Source organism: Macrobrachium nipponense, chromosome 11, assembly GCF_015104395.2.
Source record: "Macrobrachium nipponense isolate FS-2020 chromosome 11, ASM1510439v2, whole genome shotgun sequence".
NCBI classification, from domain to species: domain Eukaryota; kingdom Metazoa; phylum Arthropoda; class Malacostraca; order Decapoda; family Palaemonidae; genus Macrobrachium; species Macrobrachium nipponense.
The window spans coordinates 62,760,492-62,772,991 of record NC_061087.1 but is presented as its reverse complement, the minus strand read 5'-3'; the positions used below and the strand labels follow the sequence as shown (position 1 = coordinate 62,772,991).

General features: G+C 34.5%; 1 protein-coding gene across 2 annotated transcripts in view; it reads left to right on the top strand.

The window, feature by feature from the left end:
• The window catches only part of LOC135206258 (uncharacterized), a 212,169-nt gene that overhangs the window by 116,015 nt on the left and 83,654 nt on the right, over positions 1–12,500 (top strand). For both annotated transcript variants that reach the window (XM_064237674.1, XM_064237665.1), the window contains exons 4-6: positions 1,592–1,950; positions 6,721–6,843; positions 7,192–7,398. In XM_064237674.1, coding sequence (XP_064093744.1) covers positions 1,592–1,950; positions 6,721–6,843; positions 7,192–7,398 — 689 coding nt within the window. The remainder of the gene's footprint in view (positions 1–1,591; positions 1,951–6,720; positions 6,844–7,191; positions 7,399–12,500) is intronic.

Genomic DNA, 12,500 nt, shown 5'->3' with positions numbered 1-12,500 from the left:
GTTAATCGCTAATAAAATGAAATTATTAAGAAGAATAGAAAAAAAACTATTTAAATTGAATGCCGTATAAACAGTAAACATATTATTATTTTTTATTTTATTATTATTTTATTTTTATTATTATTTTTTTATTATTATTTTTTAGTTTTATTATTTTATTATTAGTATGATTATTATTCTTCATTCGTATTTATTGCAACGGATAATGGCCTGGCTTCAGCTGCATTTATTTTATAGAAGTTCTTTTTATTCTTATTATAACGGCTTTTTCAGTACTATCTAGGTTCTGCGAGTAACACGCCTATTTGATACATATGAAAAGTCAAGATAAACTAATTTTACGACGTTCATTTATATTGAAATCTTGAGTACAATGTCCGTAGATTAACACAATTCTAGGTACAATACACATCCAAGTGAATATTTTTATGGCGACGTTTCTTCTGGATTCGACCAGATATTTGCAAGGCTGTGGTTTTGAGTGGAGTGATGACATTTTCGTTGCTACCCTAATCTATAGTCAGGGGGTCAGCAGGGGGTATCCGCGAGCTGAGTTTTTTATTGGGCGGGGGTACAGTTGTTCTCTGCTATTGGCGACTGGAAATCTTCAAGCTACTTTTCAGCGCTGAAGCTCTCGCTGAAAAGTAGCGTGAAGATTCCTTTCAGCCGCCAATAGCAGAGAAGCACCTCACCCCCGACCAATGAAAACTCAGCTCGCGGATACCCCCTGCTGACCCCCCGACTATAGATTAGGGTAGCAACGAAAATGTCATCACTCCACTCAAAACCACAGCCTTGAAAAAATCTAGTCGAATCCAGAAGAAACGTCGGCATAAAAATATTCACTTGGATGTGTATTGTACCTAGAATAGAGTTACTCTACGGACATTGTACTCAAGTTTTCAACATAAATGAACTTCGTAAAATTCGTTTATCTTGACTTTTCATGTGTATCGAATAGGCGCGTTACTCGCAGAACCTAGATAGTACTGAAAAAGCCGTTATAATAAGAATAAAAAGAACTTCTATAAAATAAATGCAGCTGAAGCAGCAATCTCCTTCAATAGAACATGTTTGAAAGAGGGTGTTCTACCTAAATATTATTATTATTATTATTATTATTATTATTATTATTATTATTATTATTATTATTATTATTATTATTATTATTATTATTATTATATATAATAGCTTGAAATTGTTAAGAACACGTTGTGCTTCTGTGTGGTGATACTCTATTCGTTCAACTGTAAGTAAAATAAACCTGTTTTCTGTTCCTCATTATTCCATTCGTTCTCTTAACCAAAACAATTATAATTCTAATTTTGGAAACCTTAGTGTCTTACTGACTTTGTGAAGTACTTTTATACAACTATGACGAATACTCTGGCCCGAAATATTAATTTTTATACATTACTTCATACATATTAACTGCATAATGTGTACAAATACTCGTAGAAACCTAATTTTATAAATGCATACCAAGTTGAGAGACATAGAATACCAGGAAACTGTAAATGTGTTACATAAAATTCAAGGAAAAAGAAACAATATTTTTAATCCCCAAATCCACTGACTCTTGTTTTTGCAGCGTGGATTATCGGGAACAAGCGGGAGGTCGACCTCAGGTCTGGAGGGACAACAGCTCTTCCACAGCTTGCCGAGCTCACCTCCATCTTGCGGGCGTGAATGTGGGCATGGAGGAATGTACCCAACCTGCCACAGGTTATGCCTACCCTAGAGAGTTCAGCTTTGGCACTGACTTCTCAGATTACCCGGTATTACGGGCAGGGTATTCTGAAGACCACGTAGTAGAGGAACCCTCTTCCGAGTCCTCAGGAGGCCTAGTTCTGAGGGATGTAGAATTGGAAGACTCCGCCATCTACCGGTGCAGAGTGGACTTCCTACTCACCCCCACGAGAAACGCTCGAGTTAATCTCACAGTTGTAGGTAGGTTGAGGATGATGTCACTCATTCTTGTAGTTATTACTCTTTTTACAAGCTAACCCACAGCCTCTTGTTTATACTTCGATTCATACACTATTTCTTTGCTAGCAACTTACGTTATGTGAAAAGGTCTAAGCTCTTTCAGCACTTTCATTCATGGTCATTATTTTTAAGTAATAAAAAACAAAACCTATTCTAGTTACTTCACCACTCTTTTGTTTAGTAACAGAAGTTCTTTATAGTGCAAGTAGACTAGCGTTATTATTTTAATAAAAGACGGCTGTCTTGCCTATTAAAGTTAAACGATAAGTGGAAAAGCCCCTTATGTGTCACTTATATGAGAAAAATTAATAGCAAAGTCCACCTAGTCTGGCAGCCAAGCCCCGCCTACTGCCCGCCAGTGATTTGCTAGCTCCTGAAGGAGGAATGACGTCACAGTAGTTAACAGTCCAAATGATTACCAGTACGGATTGGACTCCGTTCGGTAATGTCGAGTTTTGTGCATGAGTCATGTCACCACAGATTTGTGTTCCCGGAGTTGTGAAGTATGCAATTGATATCACTGATAAAAGATATATTCAGGCATATATTATTGTGAAGGCTTTGGATCATTTTGTCTGCTCATCTTATGTCTTATCATGCGTAGTCTAAATTCTTTTTTTTTTTTTTTTTTTTACAGAAGCATCTTGCTTTTTTTTTATTTGTGTTGGCCTTCATAAGCGACCCCACACAGTATAACACTTTAATTGAAATGAAGAATAGAGTTATGAAGCCAGTTCCGATATTAAATTATTATGTTAATATAATTGAGAGATTAGGCCTAAACGTCAATTTCTTATATTTTGAGTCAATAGCAGGGCATAGGTCTACTCACCAATTTCTTATATTTTGAGGCAATGACAGGTCATAGTACTACGCGTCAGTTTCTTATTTTATGAGGTAATGGCAGGACATAGGCCTACACGTCAATTTATTATAATTTGAAGCAATGACAGGGCATGTACCTACTCATCAATTTCTTATAATTTAAGGCAATGACAGGGCACGTACCTACTCGACGATTTCTTATATTTGAGGCAATGACAGGGCATAGCCCTATACTTCAAATTCTTATATTTTGAGAGGGCTTCATCTGGTTTCTAAAAGAGGGGGGACATTCTGGCAATTATACGGTTGATATTGACGAGCGAAGCCATATAAATAGGAATATGGATGATATTAAGGGAAAAGGAAGACTGATTTATCAATATTAATTAGTCAACAAGTTTGTAAGTCCACAATCTGCAGACTGGCTAAAATACCGTACAAGTCTTCTGTGACATCCTCCTCAATATACAGTTCTACTTAAGTCTGTAGAGACTACAATAAGTATTTAATATTAAAAACGTTGACGGTATACGTAATAAGGAGAAAAATAAGATTATTATTTTATAGTGCAGTATATTATCGTTTTAATAGCACTCAATTGAGAGTCTAAAATAAGAGTGTCCTGTAACAGTTAAAGCTTTTTACTCCAATGTGGATTTTAATATCTATGGTTATGATGGTAGCAAAAGAGGTAGTAAATAAATGAATGATAAGAATGAGAATAGACTACATGCAACAGTATAGCGGAAAAGCAAGGGAAATTGTAGACGGGGGAATATTGTAGTAATTGCTTGTTGAATGTATGAAATGAAAATTTTGCAAACAATAACATAACTGGTTGATAAGAGAAGTAGTGGTGGAGGACAGAGATGCATGGAGGCAATTCATTTGCGGGCATCCTTCGAGGATTAACGCATTTTTGCAATTACTTCCCTATAGCTAGAGCCACAAAAATATTGGTGCATTAAAAATTGCTAAAAATATTTGCCCGTGTGTCTGTTACTTTGTTTACAAATTTATTAGCTGGCTTGAGGGTCAATTGCAGTAAGACGTTATCGGTGAACATGGCAGCTCATAAGAAGGTTAGAACGTTTTTGGAACGCAGCCAAGATTTCATGCGCCTAAGTGCACTGAATGACCGTTCAGCCTCACCTGAACTTGCTGTGTTCGACCTGAAGGAATATTCTACGGACTTCGGGCACCATATTTGCAAATGCCTTTCGGTAGTCCTCAACCGATGCACAATTGAACTGATTATGGAAGAAATAAATTTCTTGCTTTAAGGTATCTGAAAGTTTTGGATATTTCTTGACTGACTCCGATTTGAATTTCAGAATGATAGGTGAAATACCAACAATCAATTAGCCAAGCAGTCCTTGACTGAAATTATGGTGAATTATTTATATATTGGAAGAAGCTTGTCCAGCAGTGTATCGCTTGTGGGCTATAACTTAGCGATAGTGTAACCTCCAAACTGAGCCATTCCATTTTCAGGTCTACCATTTTGCTAGTTTTAACTTTAAAAGATAATATATTTGTAGAACAATTATGTCTCATAGGAAAATCAAAGCCTTAGATACAAGAAAAATAATAAACTCACAGGCAGCTGCTACAAGCCTTGGCGTTTGGAGACCTCACATGTAAACAATATGATCCGTCAATCAAAATTTAAATGAACGATTAATCTGACGAACCTGGTGAAAAATTAAATAATAAATTTCTTTATTATTTAGATATGTCATACTTGTTTGTGTTGAGTATATATTTTATAATGTTATTTATAGCCTCATTTCCAACATCTGCTATATAACACTTGGAGGAAAAAAGTAGGGGGAAAATTGATACGATGTCCAACGTGAATAAAAAAATGGGTGGGGGGGTATGTCGCCCCCCGTTTCCCCCATAGATGACGCCCATGATTTTGAGGCAATCGTCAAACTCTTATATTGAGAGGCAATGCCAGGACATAGGTCAACACTTCAAATCCTTATATTTTGAGAATGTCAGTAAATGGGACTACAATCAATTTTTTATTGCATATAGTTTTCTGCCCGTATCTGTAGGAAATAGAATAGCTTTTAAATAATATATTAGTTTCATCTCCACAATATACATACATACATATATACATATATATATATATATATATATATATATAATATATAATATATATATATATATATCTATATAATATATATATGATATATATAGTATATATATATATATTATATATATATAAATAATATATATATATATTCATATATATAATTCAATTGCAAGGCAACCACATATATGGATTGAGGACCATAGTAATTGTAACGCCACTTAAAAAAGTATAACTTGTGGGCACGTTGCTAATGGTGCATGCAGACTCTCTCAGCCTTACACACAATGATCAAACTGCCCTCAATGAACTATACTGTAAATATATTTACAAAAGGGATAATAAATTATATTATTGTGATGAATAAATAAGGCTGCTGTTTCATTTCTGTGGAAATAGACGCTATGGTAGGAAGGCATCAAAAGATACTTATAGAAATGCAAGAAAAAAAATGCTGAAAAAGTTACGTATGAGATTATCTAAACCGGTTTGCGATTAGACGTGAATCACTTGATTTTATGGGCATCCTTGTAGATTACCCTGTTAAACAAAACAATACATAATAGTTAGAAAATATCTCTCTCTCTATCTCTCTCACTCTCACTCTCTCACTCTCTCTCTCTCTCTCTCTCTCTCTCTCTCTCTCTCTCTCTCTCTCTCTCTCTCTGTTTTAGGAGAATGTTCTAGTGTAGACTATATTTATAAGGATCTCGATTACTTTTAACTAAAACAAATGACTAAACTTTAATTAACAAGAACCTGTTGATAATTCTTTATACCAGTGATTTGTGACCAGGTCTATGTTAATTCTGCAATGTCAGATCACCATATGAAATATTTTCTAAGACACTACAAGCACCATAACACCAGTAATAAAAACAATAATAACCACAACAAGAAGCACAATAAAACGTCTGAATTTAAGATCGGCCTATAATTCAAACTGCATAAGCTGCATAAACCGTCAAAAAGACAGGGGACATTATACATAGCTATACGGCTTTTTTATGATCCAGTTATTTCGAAAGAGATTATGTCCTTAAGACAATTCTCAGCTAATTATAACCAATATGACTCATACAGCCTATCATACTGCAACTTTAAGTTAAATAAAGGCATATTCTGGTGTTGTGGAGTGCAGTTACTGCTTTTCATCCCTCGGAATGTTAAACGATTCCTATGAAATCGATTTTAAGATAATTAAAATGTAGCAAAATTTCCTGAAATCCATATTAAATACCAGTCTGTATAGCTCTGAGATAGTCTTCATGTATAAATTTAGAATGGTGAACACGCTAGACAATATCAGACGGTAATTATCATTGTCCAGTGATTCGAGTGTACCGATTCGAACGCAGACATTCCCTCTATCACCTCAATATTCAGGCGAACCTCATTTACGAAGCGCAACAATGCAGCATTTTCCTTCTTTTTTTATTTCAAGGGATAATCTAACGTTTCCTTATGATCATCAGCACAACGTGTTTTGTTGGTAAAACAACCATTGCGGAATGAATGAGGATGAAAAGAGCCAAAGATTAACCGACTTTTCAAAACTATTGCTAACTAATCAGCTTCAAGGATGTAAACAGTGGGCGGGGCTTAGCTGCAAAGCTGGGTAGACTTTGCTATATATAGTCCATATTTCATAAAAGGAATCTATGCACCCAGATTTCCTTCTTAATGCCTATGAGTATAATATTAGGGATTTCATAATTGTAAGACGTTCTCTAGAGCTTATTTTAGAACACAAATTTCCTTGCACACATCGGTGAATTAAGAATAACATTTTCCCCCTCCAGTGCCACCATCGAGTGTCGACGTTGCTTGGCTCCTGGACAAAGAGAGGAAGACAGACGTTAGTAATGAAGCCGGACCTTTTCGGGAGGGAGATTCACCGACCCTCGTTTGCTACACTCGCTCAGGTACATCATCAGTAATAATAAAAACTCTTCTCCTGCAAACCTGTGTGTTCGCCCTGGGTGGGGGTGGGGTAGGTGGGGGATCGGGAGGGTAGGGCACCAATAAGCTCGTAAATTGTAAATGATAAGTACAAAGTCTTTAACTAATTGGCTTATTCATACTCTGATATTCTACATGCTATATATATCATGATGAAGACTGCGTATATATCTTGTTAAACAGAGGTCAGTTAATAACCTAAATTGCAAGATTTTATTGTATTTATTTATTTGTTTTTATCAGCTGAAATCTTTATGGCCTTTGATTTTAGGATAATGCTCCTTAGAATTACTTTTATTATTATTTTGCAGCGTGGCCTCCTCCAAGAGTAGTGTGGTATGAAGAGGACATGATGATCGATGACTCGTTCACAGTAGATCCGAAGAATGAGGCGGTAGTCAACAGCATTACTCTGAAAGGTCTCACCAGAAGCTATCACGGTCGACGGTATACGTGCTTTGCTGCCAACTCCAATCTCACGAGCCCTATCTCTTCGACCATTGTCATCAGCTTAGCGCGTGAGTTGATCGTTACCGGGAGGGTAACATAGTATAGTGAATAGTGATGTAAGGATGTGGTTGTTTGGATGGAGACCGATTGAAATTGTTTCGATTTTGCTTCGCTCTCTTCGCTCTGATTCAGCCTGTTTTGTTGGTTGTTTTTTCATTGGGATAACACTTTTTTGGACAGCAAAAGAAAGCCACGATGTAAATAAGTTTGCTAAGTTAAACGATAAATATTTCTCCTCGCGTTATTGAAAGACATTCGTGTCTCAAGAATGAAAAATATTGAATTTCAAAACTATTCTTTGTTGTTCTCAGAACCAAAATATTCTCTCTCTCTCTCTCTCTCTCTCTCTCTCTCGTCTCTCTCTCTCTCTATAATATATATATATATATATATTATATATATATAACTATAGTATATATATATATAAATATATATGTATACATGTGTGTGTGTCTGTGTGTGTGTGTATACGTACGTGTGTATTTATTATCCTACGCCATAAAATATGTGTTGTACGTGTTTTGAGTAAATAAATATTTTAAGCATGGTGAAACGCATAAAACTCTGTGACATTCACAAGAAAATGCAAATTCTCATGGGTTTCTGGACATGTGTACCCATACGCAAGGTACTGTAAATTATTGGATGTATCATTCGTAAGGGTTATTATCAGCATTCATAATGAAGATTGTGTTTTATTAGAAGGATAATTAAAGGCCAATACTCATCATCAAATATTTATGTGATAAAAAAATCACAAATATGAAAAAGGAAAGGAAAGAGCAAATATAATGGAGTCAAACTTTGTATTGTTTGTGCACAACAGATCATAATGAATAAATTGATATGTAAACAAATGCCTTAAATTACTGTTTAGTAAACAAAAGTCCTGAGTAGAGAGCATGCAATGATCAAAAGGCACTCTCACTAGCTGAACAAATTGTGTGCAATGACAACATAGGAATTAATTTCAGTAGCATTTTGGCTCATTTAATCTGAATAGTATATCTATTCGTATTACAAGATCTAACTCTGTCACGCTCTGTTGATCTGTTTTAACTAGGAGACTTTGAAACTTCAAGAAAAACTTTTTCAGCAGTCTCTAAGAGAAAGTGCCCAGTCTTCAAATAAAAATAAGATGAATTTCAAAGCGTCACACAGCATATTATTCCTGCCGCGTAGCATCAAACTTCGTTTAGTATTCACAGAGCCCAGCTGACAGAGAGAGAGAGAGAGGCCGGCAGATGAAGAGATAGACAGACAGACAAGCTGTTAAACTAAAGATGAAAACAAACACGTGCACGCACACACATACACACACTATATACATACATACACACACACACACACACACACACACACACACACACACATATATATATATATATATATATATATATATATATATAAATATATATATATATATATAATATATATATATTCATATATTTCTTATATGTTAACCGAAGGGGAATTTTCGTCCTCTCATGGATTCGAACCAGCGCACAGTGGAGAAACCATGACTTCAGTGATGTTACCGCGAAAATATATTAATTCCGAGGTAGAGTGAATTGGATACTAAAGGATAGTTGTAGCTTAATGTATATACATATATATGTATATATATCTATATATATATATTATATATATATATATATATATCTATATATATAATATATATATAGGCTAATGCAATAAACAAATAACTAAAAATGCTTATTTGACACAAAATAATGACTACGTTCAAATTGTGAGTACAAAACTTACAGTGCAAAATTTCCATGCGCCCTGCAGCCGCTAACACAGTTATGATACAATCGGTGGAAGGGTAATGGAAGTTCTTGTATGATAAACACTGTGTACAGTCACTTCGTCTGGGTCTACCGAATAGTTATTTTCTCCAAGACTAATTCCGACAGGTATGTATAAGTTGTCACCTATACCATGAGTGCGTCTGGATATTAGCAATATATCTTGAGGGAGTTATGATAAGGCGATTTTGATGAAATTTGTTGAGATTAATCGTTAGGAAATTCCTTGGCTAGTTAAAAAATCATATATACATCGATGCAAAATTTAAGGCTTCATCTCATGATTATTCATAGTTTTCAACGAAAGTTCACGGTCATATTCCGTGTGTGATCCTACGTTGGTAGTTCGTGATACGGAGAAATGATTGTTTCCGTGAATAAAGTAATTAAATATTCATATCAGCAATGATGAAAATTGACCGTAACCGGATGAATTTTAGTCTGAATTGTTTAAGGAGTGTTGTTAATTCCTATAGATATGATGTATTTGTTACAAGTGAGATGTAAGGAGATTTACAGAAAGCTTGATGAAAAACTTCTCAGCGTGTCTGGAAAGGACCAATTCCTGAAAGAGCCAGATTTAGGATGGAGAATGTGATTCTTGTAAAAACAGATGGACTTCATTTGATAAAGAACCAAATAAACAAAGTAAGACATTTTTGTTTCCGCAGCATACATGTGACATGTTGAGAGTAGTAGGATATGATGAGATACTTCGAAGATACGAAAAAACCTACATTTTTCAACATTTCAGAAAAAATGTAAAAAGTAATCCATGTTGTATAGAATATCTTTCCCATTTGAAATAAATTTTTGTGCATTATTTATTTTTCCATGGATTTAAATTTGAACTTTATATGTAATTTAAATAAATATATATATTTTTTATATCTTTAATGATGACAGACGTTTGTAAGTTCATATAATATGTTTTTTTAAATATACATACGTAAGTGGGGAAAATGCGAAAGGATATGAAATAAAAAATTTTAAGATTTCAAACATTCCATAAAAATGCAACAAAAACACCTATATATAAAATTCTACTCAATGAAATTGATTTAATTTACGATCAAAACTTCTTCTACACTTAAACAAATGCTCAAAGTTTCATTAGTCTAAATATAATATTTATATGGGTTGTTGATTATTTTTTCACTTCCCTTAATGATATGGTGGAGAAGCGTTAGAAAGGAAGACTTTAACACCAAGGCAAAACACTTATTTATATGGCTGGTGTAGCCACATATGCTTAGGCGAGACTCAATAGCACTGTATAAGAGCCACGGTATTACATGTAATGAGCGCCATTTATAAATCCCTGTATTTGTCTTGGGAAAAAACTAACACCTCATAATAAACAGCATTGATAATTATATGTTTCACGTGAGAATATCGCAAACGAACCGCCAATGATGATGAATTGGTAGTGGCTTTGCCAGTAAATGAATTACAGATTCTCATCCTCATCTATTCTTATCCCTTCTTTTACTGCTCTTCCCCGCGTCGTTAATTGAGCTAAACGTTATTATGGTTCTTTGTTTCCATACGTTATTAGATCTAATTATCTCTGAAGGGATATACTTTATAATTAAATAACTGAATATTCTTCATTTCATGGTAAATTGATTATACCATCGATTTGCTAATTACATGTTAACAGATAATTACTGGTGCTGTTGTGATGCTATATAATGCAGATATACGCAGGCAAACATAAAAATTTATTCAAAATATAGTCACTTAAATCTCTTAAAGGAAAAACAAATTCTTATAATACTGTAACCAAGAGTTCCAATAATAAATGACTGAAAGTTTGGGTGTGTGCGGGTTTAAATAGAAATAAAATTATACTAAAATTCTTATTAACTGTTTGTTTTAAAGAGTTAAACCCTCCATGCAAAATTTATAAAGCGTGTGATAAAAAAATGTTTTGAGCTCAGAAGAAAATTTAGCACTGAATTTTCTGGGCGAGTCCTGTAAGATCCTGAAAGAGAGATCGTGTGTATGAGCGCTGGCTACCGTGAGTGTATGTATGTGTATTTCAGAATGAGAGTAAAGCAGGAGAAGAATGAATCCTGTAAATGGTCCTTAACTATTATGAAATCGTTCGATAGAAGGAAGTGTCTTGTGGTCTAGCTGCACGAGACTCAGTTATGAAAATGAAAAAAGTTATTATCCTAAACTAAATCGAGTCAAGTAAATGAATAAAAAAATATAAAAATAGACAAAAAACAAATTCAACTTTCAATATAGCTGTATTTCGGTGAAAAAGAATCAAACACTGTTATATGGCAAGTGAGCTAACAAACTGATATGTCCTTATTAGACGGATGTGCCTTTTTCCAATAACAAAAGGTTCATTTTTTCTTATTCGTCTGAGAAAGCTCCTTTTATTAGGTCGTGTCTCAGAATTCCAATCGGCGCCTCCATTTCATAACCGAGTGATGGACGCTATTCCTACCGGATGCTCTTCTTCTTCCATGAGAGCTTTTGTGGCAGAGATGACAGCCAAGGGGAACGAGCTAAGGTGAACACGCCATGGATCAGATAATGAAACAAAAGACAATCGACTGCCAAATGGCACAGAGAGAGAGAGAGAGAGAGAGAGAGAGAGAGAGAGAGAGAGAGAGAGAGAATCTTTTCAGCGGCAAGAGCTCTTTGTCCTTGTTCGAGATTCACTTGGGAATCATCACGAGGTCCTTTTGAGTATCGATCCTTGTTGAGATTGTCATCGGTGGCTGTACCTTAGAAGACGATGGGTGACATCACGGGATGGATTTTCTCCCGTCCACATTCTTTGTCAAGATGTTCATCCTATCACGGAAAGTGATTATCAGTTCTTTGTACAGTTTGTGTCTTTGTATTTAATTGCTTCGATATTCTACAAACAGAGGAAGCTAAAGAAAGGCACATGATCGCCTAAGAAATTATGATAGAAGAAAACCTAATCCATGAGGCGATATGCATTTCGGTACGTTCTTTCTATCGAAACTGAATCCTTCTTCCTTGGATTATAGATATTATCAGATCATAGGTGTGTTTTATATATATATATATATATATATATATATATATATATATATATATATATATATATATATATATATATATATATATTTACACACACACACACACACACACGCACACACACCACACACACACACACATATATATATATATATATATATATATATATATATATATATATATATATATATATATATATATATATATTATAATCTATTTACCGTAGACAAAAACCTATACCTTATAACTCCGCGGAGAATAACACAGGT